Below are 25,705 nucleotides of genomic sequence, written 5' to 3' on the forward strand. Positions count from 1 at the left end.
AGAAAAGAACCGGTCTGAACAATCACCAAAAATCTGTAGACGCTAAGATTTTTTTCTTTTCACGGTCCTTTCACACATTTTTCTCTAGAATCTGGAGGTACTAAAGAAGATAACTTCTTAAAGATAAGATTCACGAATGCATTGTATTTTAATTTTTCAAATTCAACAATTAATCATCCATTCATTTTCACAGGTGTCCCACAGCCAAAGCCAAAGGTGTCTCTCACACACACTGTGATACAGGCAATGTCTCTGAAAAAAACCCACCATATTGCAATGCCATATTGTTATTAAAAGAGGACGGTAATGCCATTTAATGTCAGGTGCGTCAAATGGTCCATTCTTCAAATGTCTCCAAAAAATTATAGTTAGCCTGATAATTTTCTTTGAAAAAAAATATCGTGATCAGTCAAATTCAGCTGATTTTTTTATCGTCCAAAAGAAAGTACATTTTATCGTCATACGTCTGTACACCATTAACATCATTTGGCAAGAATTTTACCATTATCATACGTCATGAAAGTACCCCCATTATATATATACCCTCAGAATCCATGACAAGTCGCCCCACTGGCAAGTCGCCCCACACCTAATCGCCCCACTTGTTCACCAACTCGCCCCACTTCCAAAAATCACCCCAACCTGGATTACCAAATCGCCCCACTTTTTAAAAAATTGCCCCAGTTGTGAAATGTGTTAAATCCCGTAAATATTACTCCTGAAAACTCGCCCCACTGAATGGAAAACGATAAAATCTAGATTATTATATTATTAACCAGAATGAATTTAGTAAAGCCAACTCGCCCCACTTGTGGAAAAAGATGTTATCCTGTTGTATATAAGTTAAATTCCGTGAATATTACTCCTGCCAACTCGCCCCACTTATGGAAAACGATAATACAGTATCTAGATTAATATAATTATTAACCAGGATGAATGTAGTAATGCCAACTCGCCCCACTTATGGAAAAAGATGTTATTCCGTGAATATTACTCCTGCCAACTCGCCCCACTTAAAAGGAAACGATACTATCTAGATTTATATTATATTATTAATCAATCTGGTAATTGCTATGATAACAAATTGCTGTTAATTGAAATCCCTTAATTATTATGATATATTGCATAATGATACAATTAACAGGTTTCTTTTCAATTGTTATGCAAATAACTAATCTTAAAAAAATACAGTTATTCTTCAACAATACGAAAATTATTTTTAGAGTTATAATCTCAGTATACATGGTATATAAATAATAGTAATAAAATAAATTTTCGGTTTGTTTGTATTCTGTGTAGATTATTTTTCATTTAAGTGGGGCGAGTTTTAATTTTTAATTTCATATTAATCTAAATGTTACCGTTTTCCATTAAGTGGGGCGAGTTGGCAGGAGTAATATTAAACATGATTTAACACATTTCACATGTGGGGCGATTTAAAAAAAAGGGGGCGATTTGGTAATCCAGGTTGGGGCGGTATTTTTTTTAAGTGGAGCGAGTTGGTGAAAAAGTGGGGCGATTAGGTGTGGGGGCGACTTGCCAGTGGGGCGACTTGTCCTGCTTCCTACCCTCATATAACACAAGGTACCCAGTTTGTATTTTTGAGTAAGGTCACTGGGTCATCACCTGCATTGTATGTGTAACTGGAGAGCATGGAATTTCATTACAATTGCTTGTCTCCATGGGGACTCTTAAGTCTAAAACGTGACCTAGATTTAATTGTGTTACAAGGCAGCATGTATACATATGGAGCTTAAGAAGTACTTCCTTAGCTCCACCACTTACTGCTGATTTACTAATTAGAGATGGAATCCCATCACACTCCCCTTGTCTCCTCCACCCAGACTGACAAACCTGGGACCTCTGTGTTTACATGGCAGCATGTTTACAGACTGAGCTAAAGAAGTACTTCCTTATGGTTTAAATTTGATGCTGCAGTTGTGAATCCCCTAAACTGACACTGACAGGGATTGTTGCACTTTTCTCTCCAGATATTTCATTTAGCATACTGGTAAACAGAAGAAATTGAAATACTGTCTTGTTTCTAAAAATTGTAGCTTTACGTTGATAACATAATCTTTATATAAGAAAACCACTTCAGATAGCATCACATTTAAGATAACTCATGATAGTATAACATTATCATGATGCTAAAAGGCCTTCAGGAGATCACTGTACAGTAGCAAATCTACATTGGGACTAATCCTCTGGCTGCTGAAGAGTCACTTGTTTCCATACCATCTGTGCTAGAGGGACACACATGTCCATATGTTTGATTTATGCAAACTTCTAAACCTTGCTGAATCTTTTTTAACAGTTTATTCAAATAAAATATTTAAGATAAAGCAAATAACATACTTTTTCAATGTCCAAATTATTATGATATATCTTGGAAGCTATTTTTAAATATTTTTGCTTTGACACCTTCCTGTATCAATGTGGGATAAAAAATGTCAAAATTAAAAAAAATACCCACTGCAGAAGGCATGATTATCTTGACTGATTTCTTCAAACTAGGTCCCTGATGAAACTGTCATTGAGCTTTATATCATCCATTTTCATATGATCATGATAATGAATGATGTCATTGTTGGGCAAGTGATGTAGTAAGTTATAGACTTCCAGCTGTCATATATTTTCTGGCAAATGAAATATAACCATATAAAGTTTGTTGGCAACAAGAGTTAATACTAATCAAAGCTACTTGCCTTTTTCTGTCATGTTTATTGGTACAGTAAGTCATAGCATGGTCAATTTTGCAATGAATGATTAATAGTCATGAAAAGTATTTCAGGTTCCAAAAGTTGTTATTAGCCAAGTGGAGGAGTTGAAAAGTAGGCTCCCAATTCCAAGAAAAAGCTCCTTTTGGCATGCATCAAATTAACAAGTCTCTAACAACAAACCTTTATCAATGTACGAATGATCATCAAAATCATGAAAATATGTATTCACCAATTTTTTAATAAAAAATATATGTTCCTGATATGTATATGTAATGAAGTTGAATATGTTGAACAATCTGAACAATTTTCATATTTTTTTTACAGATGGAAAAATTCAATGTGTATTCAGCAATACTTTGTGCAGTTGTAGCATTTTGTTATCACAATGCCTTGGATTGTGGTTTTGTTTTTGATGACATGTCAGCTATTGTAGAAAACAAAGATCTGAAACCTAGAGTTCCTTTTATCAACCTGTTTTGGAATGATTTCTGGGGTACACCTATGCACATGGTATGAACTTAAAAAACTGCTTATATTTATTTAATGAAACATATATCTAAAGTTAGAATTACCCCAGTACTTTGGATTTGTTTAGATTAAAAATGTGGTATTTCAAAAGAATGTTTACAATAATTCATATTACTAAGAATAATTAACCATAAATATTCAAAAGTACTACATGAATGAAATGAACTAACTACACGATACCAGCAATACCAAACTCTTTCAATAAAGATAACAGATGTATACACAAAATCTACAATGAGCATATGTCTATTCTGACTTTAAGGTTATATAGTCTTACATGTCTAAACTGATGCAGAAAATAGTTGAATACATGTTTCGTTTGAATGCTGTGTACACTTAAGATGAATATTACTGTAAAAATACCAACAGAATTTTTGAATAATATATCATAAAAGTGTTTTGAATTGAAAACACATTAAATATATAATATATATATACAAATATTATGATTACCGTACACAATTTGATAGCAATGTTTGAAAAAAACTCAAAACAATTTGATAGCAAGGTTACACAGTAGATATAATTTTAATATGGTCATATTTTTCACAATACTAAGACATGTCATTTTATGAATTCATCACAGCATTCACATGAGTATTACAGTATGTTCACACTTCATGTATGTTTTCAGTTTCCTGATTAAGTCAGTGTCATGAACAAAAAGGAATAGAAAATAATAAGGCCGTCATCAAAATCCTTGAATCAAATAAATGAATAAATATAAACAGCACCATGAGCACATCAAAAGAAAATGATGCAAAAAACCAACCTACAGTAGCCAATGCAAGAAAACACTAAATTTTGAGCAAAAGATTCCACCTTTTAAACTGTGGATAAAACTCAGTTGATCCAGAAGTGTAAGCAAGTCCTGCTCCATGTGTGTTTTGAGTCAAGACTATATATATTGTGTTGCAAGTTAGTAGCATGACAAGTTTTTAATTGATTTTTTTTTCAGGAGAAAAGTCACAAATCCTATCGACCATTATGTGTGCTGACCTTCCGTATGAATTATATGATCAGTGAAATTGAACCAATGTCATATCATTTAATTAATGTCATCTTACATGCTGTTGTTTGCATTGTATTAATGAAGTGAGTATCTGTTTTGCACTTTCTTATTCCATTACATGGGCGGATCAAGCAATTTAAAAAAAAAGGGGGGGGGGGGTCCCAACCCAGAGTTAAGGGGGAGGGTTGTTCCAGCCCTTAACAATGAGCATGATGAGCTAAACATATACCCCTGTCTGTCTATAGCTAATCATGAGCTTCCTTCTTTAATTAAAGCTTGATGGATATTAAAGAACTATTTTAAAGTCATTCAACACCTCAACATTTTTAAGGTTAATCAGTTCTGTAATTTTTATGTAGATGCATATTCCTTCAAAACAAATTAAATTTAGTATTTTTAAAAAGAAATTTAGTTATTTAAATTAATCAATGAACTTGATGGCTTCTTTTTTTGATGAACATGTGCATACATGTACCTTCATCTAAATTTTTCCATAACTAACACAGCTGTTTATTATGTTTAAATTTCTTCTATTACAGAATATGCACACTTTTTATGAAAGAATTTACAAGTTTCCTAGCTGCCTTACTGTTTGCTGTGCATCCAGTTCACACAGAAGCTGTAAGTCAATTATTCATTGCTCTCTCTGACAAAAGGAAGATAAGAATATGTCTTAAAGATTTTTCCTATTAGCAAAAATTAAATGATCGAGTGATAAATAAATATTTTGAAGCTAACAAGTTTAAATTTACCATGTTTACTGAGATGAATGCTTAAATGATGTGATTATGGGTTGATGAATTTTGTCTATTATTTTCAGGTGACTGGTGTTGTAGGCAGAGCTGAATGTATGTCTTCTATATTTTTTCTTGCTGCTTTATGGTCGTACTCAAGATGTACGGGACACAAATCAAAAACAGGTATATATATATATATAATCCCGGCGAGGGAAGAACCAAAAATTTGCGAAAGCAAATTTACAGATCTAACATTGTTTGGTTGATGTTTAGAAGAGTTGTATATATATATATATATATATATATGTATTTATTTTTGTTCAGAAAATCTTCACTGTAATTAGCATTTTTTCTGTCTGCAAAAGACATGTAAGAATTGGTACCTATTTTTTCAACATAAAAATGACTTCCTTTATGAATAGTATGTATTTAGATACCTTATTGTTTACAAGCCATGAAAATCTTTTAATTAGATATAAGAAGCTGTGGTATGAGTTCCAGTGAGACAATTCTCAATCCAGGTCACAATTTATAAAATTAAACCATAAAAGGTTGTAGAATGGAATTGTTTTACATTGTCTTATTGGGGCCTTTTATAGCTGACTATGCAGTATGGGCTTTGCTCATTGTTGAAGGCTGTACGTTGACCTATAGTTGTTAATGTTTGTGTCATTTTGGTCTTTTGTGGATAGTTGTCTCATTGGCAATCATACCACATCTTCTTTTTTATATTCAATACAGAGCCTTGACTCACACCAATATAGGAAAACTAATGGTCTAATCTATGTAAAAAAAGAGAACAGGAAAACACTTATGAAATAAACTGCAACTACATTTTTGTGAAAAATGATTTGATATATACATAGGAAAAAACACCATTTTTTTAATTTGATTCCAAATTGCATTAAATTTTATTCATGATATGATCCAAAATTCATTAATGTTCTAAATAAATCTTTTCAATATTCATTTTTTTTTTTAATTAAAAAGCGTAATTGTATAGAAAATACTTTTAACCATCACATAAGTGGCATAACTGTCATACAAGAATTGAGTTGAAAATATGGCCGTTAAACATAAACTAGTAGAGAATAAAAGTAGATAAATGAGAAAGGAGACTTAATGTCCATGAAACTATATATATATTTTAGGGTTTTTCATTTGTTACCTCCCTTTATGAAATTTGTATAATCAATCAAATTTTAAAATTGAAAATAGAAATTGGGAATTTGTCAAAGGTGCAACAAACAACCAGACCGAAGAACAGATAACAACCAAACACATATAAATGAACTATTGCATGTATTCAATTTGTATTTTCAGTGTGGCCACCATTGATATACACAGTTATTTTGGTCACCATAGCAATGTTGTGTAAAGAAATAGGTATTACAGTGATTGGAGTGTGTTGTGTATATGAAGTTTTTATTGTACAAAGGGTAAGTTATTGGTAACTTAGCAACTAATATTTAATGGAAGTATGTGCTGATTTAAAAACAGTTCTATCATTTGCACCAATTTTATTCTTTCATTAGCACCTAGTTATATTTTTGTTCCTAGTACCAATTTTATATTTGCATTTCGATTTTAACACAGGTTAGTAAATACATGTACATGTACTTTACCTTGAAGGTATTTTAAACCTGAATATAAACTGTTCACTAATGTTTAAGTTTATTTTTTGTTCATATTGTTCTGGAACTTGATTGGGACACAATCAGTGCAAGGAAAAGACCAAATCAGAGCAGTGAAAGGAAAATTTACAATGCCACCTTTAACATGTTTAACTAAGTATCAGTGGAAGTTGTTTATCCATATCTTATTAAATTTGTTTAAAACTTTAGCTTTTTGTGTTTAAAAATTATACATTTAACACAAATGTAGGTTGACAGTTTCATTCACTGTGTAATCAAAGCTTTGGCACAATGCTCATTTTATCACATGTTTTTCATTACTTTTAGGCAACGTTTACAGAATGCCTGCAGATAATTATAAGCACATTCAAAGGAAAGCCAGTTTTACCATCTTGGTTTAAGGACTCTGTAATAAGATGTGTTTTCCTTGTTGGTACGACAATGTTTTTAATGGTGGCCAGAATCAAAGTCATGGGAGCTCAACTTCCAATATTTACTAGGTAAACATAAGTCTCCTAAATATTAAAAAAGTACTGCTTCAATGCTTTTAAACCTTGATTAGACAGCTAAGAATTTTGAAAGCATCAAGTTTCTAAAATTTCTAGTCTAAAAGACATCAATAACTTGTAAAATCAATGGAACTTTAAGAAACTTAGACAATTTATTTTGGATCATAAGATAGTATCATGAGCAAAAGTCAGACTTTTTTTCATTGGTATATATTTTGCTGATAAGTATATTTAGTGTTTTTGTTGTTTACATTAGATACCAAAAGAGCAATACAAAAACATAAAAAAAATTAAAAAAAATGCAAACCACATCATTGCCAGAAGTTATGAAATACATGCAAGTATAGACAAATAACTGACCACAAAACATGAACTAGAAAGCTTAAAGGGAAATTCCGCGATTTTTTACTTATCATCTAATTATGTTCATCTTAACATAAAAAACACATTTGCAAAGTTTTAAATTAATATTCCTTCTAATAACGTAGAAAATCAAGTATTTGTAACTTTTTTGGTCGAATTCTCGAGTGGGTCGTGACGTATTAGCCCGTTTTATTGAATTCTGGGAAAAAATAAAATCTGTTCAACTCTTATAGCTTATCGACAATATATGTAATTAAAAGCGCACAGCTGACGAATGGTCGAAGTTATTAACCACAATATAAGAATAAACGAAAATGAATATGCATATATGTACCGTTTTGTATTGATTGAATTAAATTCCTATAAAATTATCTCTAGTAATTGTTTTTGAAATTTTAATTAATTATTGTTGAGATTTTTTTCATAAAATATTTATCGAACATTTTTACTGATATTGAACTGAAAATATTTCAGTTCTATTTACCGTTATTGTTTTGATAATCATTTCAATGCAACTAATGTGTGAGCAGAGTGTGTATATTATTTTGTAAAGGTCACTGTATATTTCTCGGCTTGAGGTCAATTCGTTTACCTTATAGCTATTTAGCCGCAGGTGTGAGTTCAAGCGTACACAGGTATAAATGTTGTTATTTGGAAAGGATAAACAGAAAGGATTAGAAAGAGTATATGCTGTCACGATGTAAATACACAAAGATTTAATACACGATGAGAATAAAGATACAATAATTAAATTGTGTAAATTAATTGAAAATAAAATTCAGATTCGTAATTCCGAAAGTGTATAAAAATAAAAGGAAACAATTTTTGATGACTTTCTTAGCGGCAATTGGCGTAAAGATTCAAATATGAACCAAAAATTGTAGTTTTAATATTTAATGAAAACTAAATGCAATATTACCCAATTTGATATACCATTGTACATCTGTTTGATATCATTGACTTTACCGGAATTTCTTAATTTGTATTCAAATCTGGCTGTGTTTAAATGCTAATAAAACTATTGCAATTTTAAAGTTTTTAATTGACAAAAAAATACAACATACAACATGCATGATTTTTTTTAGTTTCTTTTTAAAATTTTATTCTTACATAATTAAATTCATTTGACAACTTGAATCATTTACACGATTTTTTTGTGAAAAGAATACCAATTATCTAAGCTAAGGCATTATTTCTTTTGAGGATTTTTGAGGATTTTTTTAAAAATTCTATGATAATATTTGTGCAATGTTGAACATGATAGCCGTCATTAATCCAAATAAGTAATACAGTAGTTGTAATAAAAGTTATATTTTAGTCATGCATAACTGATATTGACGAATTTATAATAGTTCGTCCATACATCGTTGTTCATGAAACAATCATTATTAGTATATACATGTAAGTTTCCTGACATATAAGAGCCATTGAGGATGAGCTCCAGAGAAATCAGACTAGTGGCGTTTCGTTCGTTTGTTTGTTGGGAAAGGAGAGGAAATGCAACCGCTTGTACAGATTTACCATACAAGCATTTATAGTCAACACAATCAGAAAGAGTTCCCATCGTTAGAAGGGGAATATGAAGGCTTCCAAGAATGAACAAGTGACATGTCTAACTCTGAACAGTTAGAAAACAGACTATCGACATCGACCGCTTGTTCTTGATATTTGAAATTATGATAAAGTGATGAGTTCTTGCGTCTGACAAAAACTAAATTCCTTCATGGTTATATCTTGCCATACGTTTATATTGGTTTGTAAGGTGATAACTCAAAATCGTTATTTGAAAATCCTGTTTGTGAGATGTAGATTCATTTCAATACAGAAATTTCGTCTATATATTTCACAAGTGTATAACACGGAGAAGCTCTGAAGGTCCATTACTCACATTTTGTTTGGGTGTGAACCATCGATGTTTACAGCAATATCAAAGAATAAGGTGATGATGTTAGAAAGAACTATGGGCGTCATGTGGCAAATATTACATGCATATCGGACAATGAGTTGTCAATCTGTATGAAAAGATTTCCAATACAACCATATTATTGAAAAGGAATGTTAACATGCTATACTCTCGTACTAGTATTACAGGGTTCTTGTGGCGTTCACCTTAGACACACATCGTTTTAACGATGTTTAAAATTAATACCGAAATTAATTTGAAACTTTGATACTCAAAAGTTTCCCAGCAAAATATTCACATCCCCTGGGGATAATTAGTGTTCGTCCAGTGGCATATATAACAATTGTGATGACAAATTCCTTCCTTTGTTCGAGAACAATCTTATTGAAATATAAATCTGTGATTTTCCTAGGTCCACAGCTTCAATGAACCAAAGCAAAAGTTATATATCGACCTGTATTTAAATCAAATTGGTTCTCTTCTTCTTTTGGTATACAATAGTCTATCATCGACATTCGATGATTACATACTGTTGGCATACGTGGACTAGTCTATTTACAACACTTTTACCCCTATTTATTCAAAATATATGTTTTTTTCTTATGTTCAATGTATACATGTATATATTTTAAATTGCGCTATAGTTCCGTAACTTTCTATCCAGTCGTATAAACGAATCGTCGGCAAGTGCGTACATTTTTTTAAATCAATATTTCTGGTCTGTTCCAATCTGTTCTTCACTATTGACAATGACTATATATTACATTTTCCCAAATTCACCCTTGGAAAAAATATTTAAATAGATTTTAATTTCATCAAATCTTATTTTTTGGGTATTATTTATATTTTTATGAATTATATTCTTTACACCAGAAATATTATTTATAAACAAGCGTATGAGTTTAGTAATGACAAGTAAGGCAGAGTTGTATATTATACATCTGATAGTTCAAAATGGAAAGTTATAAGTTATCAGCCGTGTACACTGATCAATACCTGCAGAAGTGAAACGATGCATGAACTTGCAAGTCCGACAGGAAATCGCTTGAATACCTGGAAGTGTCACCTCACACCCCTCACAATACCTTTGGAAGTAATACCTTTAGCCATGCTTGTGATCAGATGAGGGAAGATCAAAATATATTTGAAAAAAGTTTATTACTTTAAAGAATTATGAACAAATTAGATTTTCGAAAACAATTTTCACGGAACACTTATTTATGATTTCAACTTTGACTTTTCACCTAATTCCAATATCAACAGTTTAAACCATGGTTATTTAAAAAAAGTAAGAATATTTTCCGTATCAAGTTAGTTAGTCGGATAAAACAACCGTACGATTGACAAGATATCGACACGCAATTACGACTACATCGGTTACTGTAGTTTTGTTTCTTTGTGGTTTATAGACATATCGTTTTTATTTATCGGGAAAGAAGACAAGATGGCGGATCGCAAAGAATTGATACTCTAAATTTAAAATCGATGGTGATCGCTTATCTAGTGGAATAAAACTTTAATATCTATGAATTTGAGCATTTTTATACAGAATGAACATAATATCAATTTTTGATTTTTTTGCGAAGTTTCCCTTTAAGATAGTGGAATCTTAACAATAACCTGGTTGTGAAGTATTGTGCACTGGAAGAGTAAAAACTTTCCAACTCTTGACATACATTTTGTTGCTCATCATGCTCATGGGAAGTAAAAATCTAGTGGAGTTATAAGCAAGGAGAGGACAACAAGATTATTTATATAACTAGAGGAACATATCAGATCCATGGTAATTTTTGTCTCAGATATTGAAACTGGATTTATTGGGTAATTGTTTTATTATGAATACTTTACAGATTTGATAATCCAGCATCCATGGAGCCCTTCCCTACCAAACACATGACTTATAATTACTTATTACCTGTCAACAGTTGGATATTGATAAACCCCTCCCACCTATGCTGTGATTGGACAATGGGAACCATACCTGTCATTACTTCTTTATTAGATCATCGTAACCTAATTACACTGTTATTCTATGCAATATTGGCCAGATTTGTTGTGTTTATGATGAGTCATCAGAATGATAGGAACAGAGCTGTTATAATGGTAAATATATATTTTAAATATGGAAAAATAACCTATTTTGAAATTGAAGGTTTTTTTATTATCATGAAACATAAATTTATCCTGAAATCAATTAATGAAATTTGACATGCTTTGCATAGTTAATCAAAGAACCATCAAACGATATTTCTTCTGATATTATAAAGATATTCCATCAGTATAGCCAAATTTTTGAACTTTCATTATTAAATGAGTAAGTATAAATTAGTATAGCAATATTCTAAGAACTATGTCTTTAAGCTTTGTTATAAGGCCACACATGTGAAGAATGTATGACAATGATACTGAACTCCAAGGCCAATTCAAAATGGGGAAGTTTATACAACTAACACAACTAAACTTTATCAATTAATTGAAGGAACAGAAAACAGCTGTCATATTCATGACTTTCCACAGGCATTTTCCTTACAAAAATTAGTGTGTGAAACCGGTGAGAAAATATATACCTCTGGGTAAAAAATTCCTTAATTATTTAAAAGTATATAAATTGTCTTATGCACATGCACTCTCAGCTTATATTTTAGAGTATCATATTCTGTACTTGCAGTGCCTGGCGATGATTATCCTACCATTTATACCAGCATCTAACCTATTTTTCCCAGTAGGATTTGTGGTAGCTGAGAGAGTATTATACACACCAAGCATGGGATTCTGTGCACTGGTGGCACTAGGATTTGAAATTTTAATGAATTATAAAAGGTAAGAAAGAATTTTTTCAATATTTGATTTTATTTTATTTTTAGCAAATAAAAACGAAACCAATTTAAAATTCACATAAGAGTTGTAATCCATAGACAATATATATTTTAGTTTGTTCACCAGTCCTAGTCCAAAGAATAAGTATGTACATGAATCACCAACAAATAAGTATTTTTTGTTGTAATCTCACTGCTCCTTAGATTTGAAATAGAATTTCAAATGATAGAACAGGTAATCAAAGGTGACAGAAGAACCTCTTTGTCTGGTTTATTACACTGATTTTGAAAAGCTATTAGTAATTAATAAATGCATGGTTCATTGCATAACAGATTTGCAAACTTATATATTTGTATAACCTATACCTAGTTAAGGTGTACAATTAATACTTTGAACAAAAATTAAATATATATGTTGCAGCAAAAAAGTGTTAAGTGATTTTAAACATTTTATGTATTTTTTTCCAGAGAATTAAAAGCTGTTCTGTGGGGATGCATGGGAATATTGTTATTGACTCATGGAACAAAGACTTATATGAGAAATTTTGATTGGTGAGAATTAACTATAAGATTTTTCCTATCAAGTTTATTCCATTACAATGAATATCGGAGTGTAGGATGAAAAAATGGTTTAGACCATGGTCATGTGCTGTTTATTGTTGTATGTTGCTTTGCTAAATCCAAAATACTTAAAGTAAGATTTAGACAATATACGTATAGTGTCTTGAAATATGAAATTTATTTGTATGAGGCTTAGAAACGGGAAAATGCGAGGTTCTACCGAGTATTTTCCCGTTTCGTGCCGAATACAAATAAATTTCATATTTCAAGACACTATAAGTATTTTGTTTTTATACTGAAATCGAAAAAAAAAAATGAAAAATGAAAAAAACATGTAACAAAAATTGTTAAAAAAAAGTGTTTGGAATTTCCCTCTTGAGGTACCATGTTGGGGTCTTTCCCTATGAGCGTAGTCCAGGTGGTAAGACATTGGCGTATTAAGGAATTAGAAAGGGAAAATGAACTAAATTAATAACATTTGATAAACATGATATATAAATAACCAATTTGAAGACATAAAAGTTTAAATTGAAAAAAAGTTTGACCATTGTTACTTTACGTTGTCATGGTCGTGACGTGATGTTGTTGATGAAATACAATAAGGAGGCGGGGCTTATAGGTCAGTTGGGGTCATTGATGTATAAAGCTAACGTTTATACGTATAGCTTTATCTGTACAGTAAACTAGCTGATTGCAGTATAATGTTGTTTGTCATGAATTTTGGAAGTACCTTCCTAACACCCCTACATCAATGTTAATGGCATTTAAATCTATAGAAGATTAAAGATGATTTTTACTTATAAACATTTGTATCACAATTTTACACTTGTTAAGCCCAGTAATACAACAGTTAATTGATACATTGTTTTACAGGAAAATACAAGCATTTATGTGTAAAAGATAGACCTGTTGAAATGGGACTGCATGCCTTATTAAACATTATATTTTTTTTTCTTCAAAAGTCAATCCTATCTGTAATTTAAAGCCTAAATTTAAACTATTGTATTCTATTTCATTTAAACAAAAACGATAAAAGATATAATAATTAGATCTATGAAAATGAAGGATTGACCCAGCTTACACAGTCTGTATAAAACAATATATTACCTTATTTAAACTAAAAAATGTATCAATAGAACTGAGTATTTACAAAAATGTTTTATATAGTATATAATAATTGAAATGGAGAATGTGTCAAAGAAACAACAACTGGACCAAAGAGCAGAAAAAGCTGATTCATTTGCAGTAAAGGTCACTAGAATTTCTTGATGTGTACATATTTTTTTGTGTTCATGGCATCATGGGCATTGACCTATAATGATATTCAATAAAATTGAGAATGGAAATGGGGAATGTGTCAAAGAGACAACAACCCGACCAAAATAAAAAAACACAACAGCAGAAGGTCACCAACAGGTCTTCAATGTAGCGAGAAATTCCCGCACCCGGAGGCGTCCTTCAGCTGGCCCCTAAACAAATATATACTAGTTCAGTGATAATGAACGCCATACTAATTTCCAAATTGTACACAAGAAACTAAAATTTAAATAATACAAGACTAACAAAGGCCAGAGGCTCCTGACTTGGGACAGGCGCAAAAATGTGGCGGGGTTAAACATGTTTGTGAGATCTCAACCCTCCCCCTATACCTCTAACCAGTGTAGAAAAGTAAAAGCATAACAATACGCACATTAAAATTCAGTTCAAGAGAAGTCCGAGTCTGATGTCAGAAGATGTAACCAAAGAAAATAAACAAAATGACAATAATACATAAATAACAACAGACTAGTAGCAGTTAACTGACATGCCAGCTCCAGACTTCAATTAAACTGACTGAAAGATTATGATTTCATCATATGAACATCAGGCACAATCCTTCCCGTAAGGGGTTTAGTATTATACCATCATAACATATATGAGAAGAACATAACCCGTGTCATGCCAACAACTGTTTTTAGAATAAATGTGTTTAGTTCCGACGCAAAGACCTTATCAGTGACTCAATATTAACGCCAAAATATGCAATCTTTAATGACTTGACAACAGTATCGTAATTATATCCCTTCATATTATATTATATCAAGCTTACATACAACATTGAAGTATTTCATCTTTTACAGGAAATCAGAATATTCTCTATTCAGATCAGCACTTAAGGTGAATCAACAGAATGCCAAATTATTTAACAATGTAGGACATGCTCTAGAAAAGGATCAGAATTGGTCAGAAGCTTTAGAATATTTCCAGAAAGCAGTTAGGTATGAAGTTAGACAAAAATTAACAAAGTACATATTTTAAGATATGTAATCCCTTTGTAGTAAAGCCTGGGTTCTTTGAACTAAAAATAATTTCAACTAAAATTGGTTGTTTGTCAAATTGAAAAGTTCATGACCTGATAGTATTTTTCATGGTAAATTTTTTGGTGAAATAATCGTCCCTCCCGCTTCAGGTTAAAGTTTTTGGTCGAGGTAGTTTTTGATGAAGTAAGTTGAAGTCCAATCAACTTGAAACTTAGTACACATGTTCCTTGCGATATGATCTTTCACATTTTAATGCCAATTTAGAGATTTCTCCCCATTTTCATTGTCCATTGAACATAGAAAATGATAGTGCATATGGGGAATCCATGTACCCGGTACTAGGAACACATTCTAGTTATATTTATATATTGGCTATATTTTGGCTGTCAATTTTTGTTGGTGGAAGAAGGCAGAGTTCCCATAGAAAACTACCAACCTACAGCATAAAAACTAGCAACCCTAGTCAATTGAGATAGGGGTCAAGTGCACCTGCCCTGTGTGTGGTTGGAACTCACAACCTCAGTGCTGACATGCTAGTGATATCATACAGTAGTATAGACTACTTAGACCACATGGCCAACAAAGGCACCTATATATTGAGAAGTTGAAAATACATGTACTTTGGATTCATTATTATTCTTGGATACCAATTTTCGAGGGTACAGGTAAACCACGATTTCAAATATTCAACATATTTTCAATAGACTTTGTATACAGAGATGGGCAAAACCACGAAATCAAATATACACATGAAAATACAAGTTTTTAGCAATCCAGGTAAATTGATACCCATGAAAATAAATGAATACACAATAACTGACACTGATGAAGATCTTGCAGCATACTATTAACCTTATATTTTTTCCCCTGCTTTTTCAGTGTACAACCAGATGATATAGGAGCACATATAAATGTAGGAAGAACATACAACAATATGAACATGAGTATCGAAGCAGAGGAAGCTTATATGAAAGCCTTACATTTATTCCCTCCTATTATACCAGGTAACTTTACAAATGTATCAAAAACTCAATTACTCTTCATGAGTTATGTCCCTTGTATGGTTTTGTAAAGAGTTATTGTTCTTAGTTTATGATATTCAACTCTATTGGTGAACTACAGAAAAATGTTCCATCCCTACTACTTTGAGGTTGGGGACAGAAATCAAATTATTTGTATCTAGCCTTTACTGAAATCACAAAAACTAATCTATTTGTGAACTTTACTTTTTCTTTCTTAAAACAGATGCCAATATATGTTAATGGTGGATCTGAAATAAGATGACAATTGATTATACATTTTTTCACATATCTTCAAATTTACAATTTGATTTTTTCCAGTTTTCTCTCCTGATCATTTATTTAAATTTTTTTTCCACATTTTTTTTCAGGAAGAAGTTATACAGCCAGAATTGCACCTAACCATCTGAATGTTTACCTTAACTTAGCTACATTGATGGTGAAAAATGATTCAAGACTTCATGAAGCTGATAAGGTAAACATATATTGATAATTTTTGTTGTTTTCAACAATGAAAATATTTTGTCAGGTAGAATGATTTTCGGAAATAACAAAGAACCTAGTATAAAAAAAGTCTGAAAAAATGAAAATAACAAAAAGTACTGTACTTGAAGGAAAATTAGAAAAACAGAAAGTGGCAAAATCAGAAGCTTAGACATTTAAAACAAATTGAAAGGATTTATTATTGCTTGCTTTAAGTTTGCTCTAATTATAAAAGCGTTTTATGAAAGAACTTTTTAGGCATCATATCTTTTAGTTGCTTTAACTATCTCTTCATACAAAGATTTAAAATACTACTGTTGTACATTCAACCACTTCTAACCAGTTAAATTGTTGTGTGTGATTTCAAACCAAACTTGTTCCAAATACTATACACAGAGATTAATTTAGCAGTAAATGGTTGGTGAAACAGATTCTACCACTTTACCTCATTATTATTTTCAAGTTTAAATATTGTGACTGGTTAACTAATTTATCACACCAAACACCTAGACTAAAAATAGTTTGGCTCTTAAATTTTCATAAAACTTTAACAAAATATTTAATTTGACCGTTGGGCAAAAATTTCTAAATTTCAAAAAACTTGAACCAAACACTTTATCATAAAAATTTCATTAGCCTTATAGCTGCTTGACAATCACTTATTTTGATCATTAAGAGGATAAATATTTCCTCAACAATACAATGTTATTAAAACACAGCTGATCTTTACAGAGTTATCTCCCTGTAGTATAATTATTATGGTAGGATCTTTAATTCCCCTATGAATATCAGATATTGTCCAGGATAATTTTCAAAAATATTTTTTTTGAGTTTGTAGAGGAATTGTACATAGATAATATTCTCAATTCATAAGATCCTTAAAAAGATAATATTCTCAATTCATAAGATCCTTAAAAAGATAATATTCTCAATTCATAAGATCCTTAAAAAGATAATATTCTCAATTCATAAGATCCTTAAAAAGATATTATTCTCAATTCATATAAGATCCTTAAAAAGATAATATTCTCAATTCATAAGATCCTTAAAAAGATAATATTCTCAATTCATAAGATCCTTAAAATATACCATGCATACACATCAGAAAAGTTGTCCTTGAAGAAACTGTTATAACATTTTTTTTTTATTTAAGGGGTTTTCTCTATATTTTGTGTCTTGTAGATGTTACAGACAGCAGTCAGTATGAGACCTGATTATGTTCAGGGATATATCAATAGAGGTGATATCATGGTCAAACTAGGCAGGTATGCAAAATTGTCTTAATTAAAGAGCTATACTGTGATATTATTATTTGTGTAGAATACCAATTTTTTTTGGATTTTGTCTAAACAAGTGAACCCCGAAATTAAATGTTCAACAAAGTAGAAATTGTCTTAAGGGTTTAACAATGAATTGTTCATGACTTATGATTAACTTTGGTCTTCTGATTTTTTTGTGAAACAGATTCAAAGGGGGTTTGGTAAACTGGTTCATCTCTGTCAATCTGTCCATCAGTCTGTCTTTTCAAATTCCTAGTCACTTTTTTTTCAAGGAACTACATATCAGAGCTTCATAAAACTTTTAAATACACATGTAGCAAAATTGTCAGGGTCTACTGTTAATGATATATTTCAAAATTGACAGTTTATCTTTTATTTCAGAATTTACAGTATATGTTATATTTCAGAATGAAAGAAGCAATAGAGATCTACAAAACAGCTCTGAAATATGAACCAGATAATGCTGATGTCTATTACAATGTAGGTTTTACAATAGAAAAGAAGTTATGTTTTTGATATCAATGTAAATTATTTTATATTATAATCCAGATTTTTTTTTATTGAGAGTCAGCTCTTAGCTCCATTCTGATTTTATATCAATTATTATTTATAACTTATTAGCAGCTTTCCACACGTGATTTGCTCTTAAATAAGAAAATGTAATAACTTTTTAAATAAATCACATACATACATTTTCAGCACAAACACTGCTTAAAATAAATCAATTTAAAAGAAATGTCTAAACGTATCATTTACATAGTAGATAACTTGCTTTTGTATGTCATGTCAGAATGGATTGCTTACAGCATTAACATATCTTTTATTTATGGTTATTTTTACAGCTTGGCGTTGTCAGTTTGGAATTGAAAGATCCAAATGCAGCAAGAATATATTTTGAGACTGCTTTGCAACATGACCCAGATCATTGGGTGAGTATTTGTTATATTTCACTTTAAGATAGGTAGTTTATTTGAAAATCAACAATATATTGAAATGTCTAGATTGGTCTCCCCTTTTAAGTTCTTTTAAATGCTTGGATCAACCCTTTCAATTGTCTAGTATCAAAGTAATATTTATATTCAACAAAGTTTTAAATTCAAGTTTTGTTAATCCAAAATCGATTTTACATATATCCATATAGGTAAATCAATTTTTTTCCAAATTAAGTTAAGAGGGGGGGTTACTGAAAAAACTATGTGAATTAAGTTTTTTATCCTACATTGAACTTTTGATGTCGTCCCTAAAGCTTTCTAGTAACAGAGAGAAAAAATGGATGAACATGGACTATTTATACAATAATTATATATGTTTTTGTATACAAAAGACTCATTAATAATGCTTTAATAAAAAAAAGACAAAATAAAGTACAAATTTGAAGAGTTTGGAGCACCTAGAAATTTCTGAATTGGGTATTGTTGGTTTGACAAACTAAGAATAGAATAGAGATCTTTGTGTCTCTTCCTTATATGTGTTTTATCATAACAACCCTGCAAACCCCATGTATCCACTTCAAGGATTATGTAGAATTGAAGATTTACTATGTGTAATTTAATTAAGGAATGACTGTAATATTTTTTCTGTCTCTGAAGAAATAACATTAAAAATGTGGTGCACACCGAAAAAACATGCGTAGCAGGTTATTTAACAGTGTGCACCACAATTTTTATGTTATTTCGAATAGACTGACGAAATTTTACAGTTATTTCTAATAATTTAATTAAAAATTTCATTTGAAATCGGCGTAAATCATGAAAAAACGTTGATGATGCTATGGTCACATGACAAAATTATGTCTATGATATGATAAACAAAATAAAGTCAGCCAATCAGAAGGCATGTTACATCCCAAATTAAATTATCTATATATATTAAGTAATACTTTTCTAGTTAATGAAAGTGTCAAGCAAAAGACAAAAATGACAAATAGAAATATGTCAAACATGTATCAATTTAGGGAATTTATTTTCTTTTAAAATTGCTGTTTGAGATTTATTGAGTCTTTGTCTGTATCAACTAAATAATCCACCTTTTAATGATTTTTTCAGCAATCTTTGTATAATTCAGCCATCATGATACAGGAACATGGAAATGCTAATGATTGGCCAGAACTTGAAAAGAGGTATGATTAAACATAGATTGTATATATGTTGTTAAATTCACCTGTAAACAGGTAAAAAGTGGTAAAAAGATAAGGGAACATAGAGAACATACTGATATAAATATACCTCTGTTTTTGTTTATTTGCCACACTTAAAATGATAAATGGTGATGCAGTGAATATTTCAAAGGAGACAGCAACCCAACAACACAATATTTTTTTTTGGTTAAAATATCTTTTATCAAGTCAGCAGAGGCATATGTCATGATACTGAGCCAATTGATGTTTCTTCCTGAATTAGGGAAGATAATCACTGACTTTAATACATATAAAGCATATACCAAATATGAAACATTTTCCTAAACCATGCTTGTCATATAACTTTTGTGTTCAGAGGAAAGACAACAAGTAGAGTTCATCTGAAGGACACTTACGGGTGCGGGAGTTTCTCGCTACATTGAAGACCCATTGGTGGCCTTCAGCTGCTGTCTGCTATATATATGGTCGGGTTGTTTTCGCTTTGACACATTCCCCATTTCCTTTCCTTATTTTATTCATCATTTATGCACCAGGAATTTTTATGCCCCACCTTCTATAGAAGAGGGCCTTATGTTTTCTGGTCTGTGCGTCTTTTATTTCATCCAATCCTCCGTCCGTTTATGATGAAGTTGAACATAAATCTTAGTACGCATGTTCCCTATGATATGATCTTTCTAATTTTAATGCTGAAATTAGAGTTTTGACCCCAATTTCATTGTCCAATATCTAATAAACTGATGAATAGGGCATCTGTGTACTATGGACACATTCTTGTTATTTTTATTTTAAAAATCATACACACATACATTGCCAACCTGATACAATGATAGAAACTTTCAAATCCAAGCATTTATTTCAAAGTATTTCTTTCATTTACAGGTTACAACATCTAGAGAAGAAAAACCCAACTGACCCAAAGATTTACTTTACAATGGGAATGTTAGATATGGACAGAAAAGATTACAAATCTGCTGAGATACATATAAAGAAATGTCTACAGGTATTATAATGAAACCATAATTCCTAATATAAAAAAGAAGATGTGGTATGATTGCCAATGAGACAAATATCCACAAAAGACCAGAATGACACAGACATTAACAACTATAGGTCACAGTACGGCCTTCAAAAATGAGCAAAGCCCATACTGCATAGTCAGTTATAAAAGGCCCTGATATGACAAATGTAAAACAATTCAAACAAGAAAACTAACGGCCTTATTTGTATAAAAAATTGAATGAAAAACAAATATGTAACACATTAACAAATGACAACCACTGAATTACAGGCTCCTGACTTACGACAGGTACTTACATAAATAATGTTGGGGGGTTAAACATGCTAGGGGGGTCCCAACCCTCCTCTAACCTTGGACAGTGGTATAACAGTACAACATAAGAACGAACTAAAATCATCTAAATCTGTTTACATACATATAGGTTTAGGATGCATTTTTAAGTTCTTATTAATTAAAAGTTACCCATTACATCTTAAAAGTTACTCATCCTGTTATTTGTCAATGATTTGAATATTTCTTCTTCGTTTACTGTGTATTCATTATTGTTTGTGGGGTACCAATTTTTTATGTATTTCTTGGATATAGGATAAACACATCAAGGAATACAAAATGTCGTGAAAGTTTCCAAAATTCAAAAAAGGACTTTGTATTTTTTTTACTATCACATTGTTGTACTGTAAAATATATATTCTACATATGATGTATTAATAATCAAACTTAAGTAAAAATTTCTATTTTCAGTATGAGCCTACATTTAGAAGTGCTTTATTTAATTTAGCTTTGATGTTAGTGAACAATCTCAACAAACCCCTAGAAGCATTGCCCTACCTTAATACTTTATTACAGGTAAGTTATACTTTTTTATATTCCTTCTAGAGTAAAGGGAAACAAGAGTATTTGAGATTTATTGTTTGATCCTTGCATTTACATCTAAAAAGGGGGAGATAAATCTTAACTTTTCAAATTTTGTTGAAATTCAAATTTTGTTGAATTCAAATTTTATCTTAATACTGAACTATAAGACAAGCTTTATTGTTGATCCATGCATTTCAAGTTTAAAAGGGGTACTGGGTAGATAAATGCTTGATTTAATTTAACTTATAATTTCACAGTCTTAGCATAAACTGTAATTACAAGAGTTGTATGCATCTTTTTATTCCCTAGGCGTGGCTAAGTAGGGTAAGTTTACTTGTCAGTCCGTATATCCCAAAGTTAGTTTCAGTTCTCTAACTTAAGAGTACCTCAACCAAAAGTTATATAAATTTTATACAATGCTTATTACCACAAAAGTTTGAATTTTAGTGGCCTAACATTTACCGTGTTAGAGTTATAAAAATAAAATGTACTTTACATTTCAGAACTATCCCGATCATACCAAAGGCATGATGTTATTGGGAGATATCAATGTTAATGTACAGAAAGATTTAATTTCAGCTGATAAAGTAAGTCAAAGTTATTAAAATGAGGGAGAGATTACTGTATTTATAAAGAAAATGTAAATGTTAGAGCTCAAAATTTGTTTAGTTTTTTTTGTGTATTGTACATGCTTAAAGTTATACAATCTTTTTGTCAGGATACAGATGCAAAGATATGCAAAGATATGTAAACTATTCATGAGTTTCTGTCTACTTTCCCTTCAATTGCAATGGAAGGCATACATATTAAATTATTAAACCCTCCCCAAATCCCCCCCCCCCCCAAAAAAAAAAAAAAAAACCAAACCCAGACTAACAAGAAAAGCCAGATATCATTCATATAATGTTTAAATGTCTATAACTCTTTTTAACTATTTTCCAGCATTTTAAGAGAGTTGTTGAATTGGAGCCAGACAATATACAAGCCAATCACAATCTGTGTGTTGTCATGGTGGAGAAAGGCGATTTATTTGGTGCAGAAAAATGTTTGACTAAAGTATATAATATGGCACCCAATGAAAAGTACATTATCAATCATTTGAATATTGTACGGACGAAATTGAATCAAACAATTAAAGCTAGAAGAGAACAGAAACTTAAACAACAAGATCAACATCAACATAGCAAACAGTCTCAAACAAAAAATTAGGGAGAAGCAGATGAAAGAAATCAAATTTCAAAAGGTAGATAGAGAAAGATGGCTGATCTGGTATCTGGATAGAAAGAAATTCTATTAAGGAAGGTATAGGTAAAAAGACCTTGGACATCATAGACATACAGTCTTCACAATAAACTTCCGCAGCCACAGGCTCAATTATTTGGAAAATTTTGTTTAGATTCTAGAGGCCTTTTTTGTAAAAATTCTTATTGGCCTGATAGATAATTTACAAGCTTGGGCTTGTGTCTAAGTGTGAATGTTGGAAAATCTTTTGATAAATATGGTATTCTGGTCTGAATATTAAAATTTTGATACAGTCTTTTATCAAACTTAAGAAGTTTATAGTCTGCATAATTTAAAAATACCAGATGCATAGATTTACTTGAGTTTACAAGATTGTTAAATAATTTTGACATTTGTCGTTGAGTTCAAACATTATTTTTCTGAAGAAAAAAAATGCTAATTATATAAAAGCAAGAATGATATTAGAATTTTTGTATTGTCATAGTTGTTATTTTAAACTGCTGCAGTTTTTGTACTTGCCAAAAGATAATGTATAGTATTAACAAGTGTGGTAATTAATATCTATTATGCATTTCAGATTTTGTTATAATCATTGTGATTCTGAATATTAATTTTTATGACAAAAGTCACAGAAAGCGAGACATATTTTTTTTTTTTTTTTTTTTCTCTGGCTAAGACTTTGTTGTTATCCTCATTAATAATTGTTAAGTTTTCTGCTGAAGTTAGATTAGTTTGATAAGAACTACTTGTATTAGAATATTTTGAATTTTCAGTTTTCATTTTGTCTAGGATATATACATTTATTTTTAATTATTAATGAAGTTAGTATGCATTTTCACTGGGCATTTAAAGAAACGAACCAGAAATGGGAAGGCACAGCATTGTTGTTAGGAAACCAGATTTTTTTTCCTCAAAAATCGATCTCAGCTTTTAAAGAAAAGTATGTTTTTTTCAAGTTAAGCATTTTTTTAGATCTTTAATAATTTATAATTATGATGGACGTTATATATGAAAAGTATCATAAATATTTATTAAATGTATGAAGTTATTGTTTAATGTTTCTGATGATAATAGCTGTACAAAAGTTAATATGCAAAAAATGTAAAATTATTTATATTACAGTATTCAAAACTAGCATTTGTTGAAAAAGACATATTATGTGTTTGTTATGTCACGGAATTGAAGTTCCTTCATGATAAAAGTTCTTAAAGAAAGAAATATTCTGGAATATTATTTCCACAGGAATAAATATTACAGTATAAGTTCCTAATGGAATAAATGGTATAGAATATTTGTTCAAACATGAATAGGTATTATGACATTGTTTATAACAAAGTTTCCAGTGGAACTTCTGTTTAAGGCGAAGCAAATATACGTTGACAGTTATACTATAGATTTCTTTCAAATTTTCCCCCTTTTTGAAGGCAAAATAAGTGATAGTGTACATGTAAAATTTCAAATATTGTAAATATTCAGGCAACAGAAGTGTTAAGTTTTGAAATATGACTAAAAGAAAAATATAGACCTTTATTTGAAAAATTAATCACTGCAAATTTTTGGCACATATTTGGGATTGGGAAATAGGAGCACATGTAGATGATACCAGGTAAATATTTAAAAAAAGACTTTTTGTGCATAAACTGTTGTCAAGTATTTGATTAATTCTTACATGCATGTAAGTGTCATTTTATTGTTGAAAGTAATATAGTTTCAAAATTAACAAATATAGGTACTGTAAGTTCTGAAATTTATTACCATTATTATTGTGATTTTCTAAAAATGGACAAAAACGCTAGATGATCTTCTTTTTTATAGATTGATGATTAGGATTTCAGGAAAACTATATACAATTCTTGTGGGATTTTGTCTGATGCTTGGTCCATTTCTGTGTGTGTTACATTTTAGTGTTGTGTCATTGTTCTCCTCTTTACAGATATATGTATTAGATATTTGAAAGCCAGTTCCTATTATTGCAATACTCACCTAGATTATTTGCTTTAATTAAACCTAAACATAATTTCTAAATTGACGTTTATTAAAATAAACAATGCCAAAAATATCTACAGCAAATGTTGTTGTATGGTTGACACATGTATTCATGTGATCTAAAATAAGGTGTGGGTTATGTATATTGGTGCTGTTTTATATGTAGTTTGTGTATTTTTTACTGCCCCACTTTACACTTAAAGAACAAATGTATTTCAAAAATTATATCAAAGAAAGGTTGTGATTGATAGAAGAGGGTCTGGATAAGGGAGAGGGAGGAAAGGGGGAGGGGGAGGGTGGCCTTCATTTCTGTATTGTTCAATTTTCAGCCATTTTCTTTATTCTTTATACTCTTTTCCCACTATTCCCTATTCTTTATATTTTAGCATCTCATTATTCTCTATTCATTTTTTTGTGTCCATTTTTCTCTTTTATTTATATAGTTTTTCCAGTTTAGATGATGTCGTTAAGAAAAAAGGATCCTTAACAGTAAATTAAAAATATATATTAAATGTCTCAAGCATAAAAATGTAGAATCACATTTGATATATATTTATGTCTAATTAGGACACTGTTTCAATTTTATTCTATTTGACAAA

At 30.6% G+C, this 25,705-nt stretch overlaps 1 protein-coding gene across 1 annotated transcript; it reads left to right on the top strand.

Moving 5' to 3' along the window:
• The first annotated feature begins 3 nt into the window (after window positions 1-3).
• LOC134687184 (protein O-mannosyl-transferase TMTC3-like) lies at window positions 4-23,754 on the top strand. The gene is made up of 21 exons (XM_063547273.1): window positions 4-97; window positions 3,048-3,233; window positions 4,210-4,346; window positions 4,803-4,884; window positions 5,084-5,183; window positions 6,324-6,439; window positions 6,962-7,134; window positions 11,260-11,512; window positions 12,078-12,229; window positions 12,694-12,777; window positions 14,907-15,044; window positions 15,966-16,090; window positions 16,477-16,580; window positions 17,771-17,853; window positions 18,276-18,348; window positions 18,711-18,797; window positions 19,914-19,987; window positions 20,885-21,005; window positions 21,765-21,869; window positions 22,382-22,465; window positions 22,821-23,754. Exons 2-21 carry the CDS (start codon window positions 3,048-3,050, stop codon window positions 23,085-23,087), a joined length of 2,544 nt encoding a protein of 847 aa, XP_063403343.1. The 5' UTR covers window positions 4-97; the 3' UTR covers window positions 23,088-23,754.
• Window positions 23,755-25,705: the final 1,951 nt, after the last annotated feature.

The sequence above is a fragment of the Mytilus trossulus genome, chromosome 10, assembly GCF_036588685.1.
Source record: "Mytilus trossulus isolate FHL-02 chromosome 10, PNRI_Mtr1.1.1.hap1, whole genome shotgun sequence".
Classification (NCBI taxonomy): domain Eukaryota; kingdom Metazoa; phylum Mollusca; class Bivalvia; order Mytilida; family Mytilidae; genus Mytilus; species Mytilus trossulus.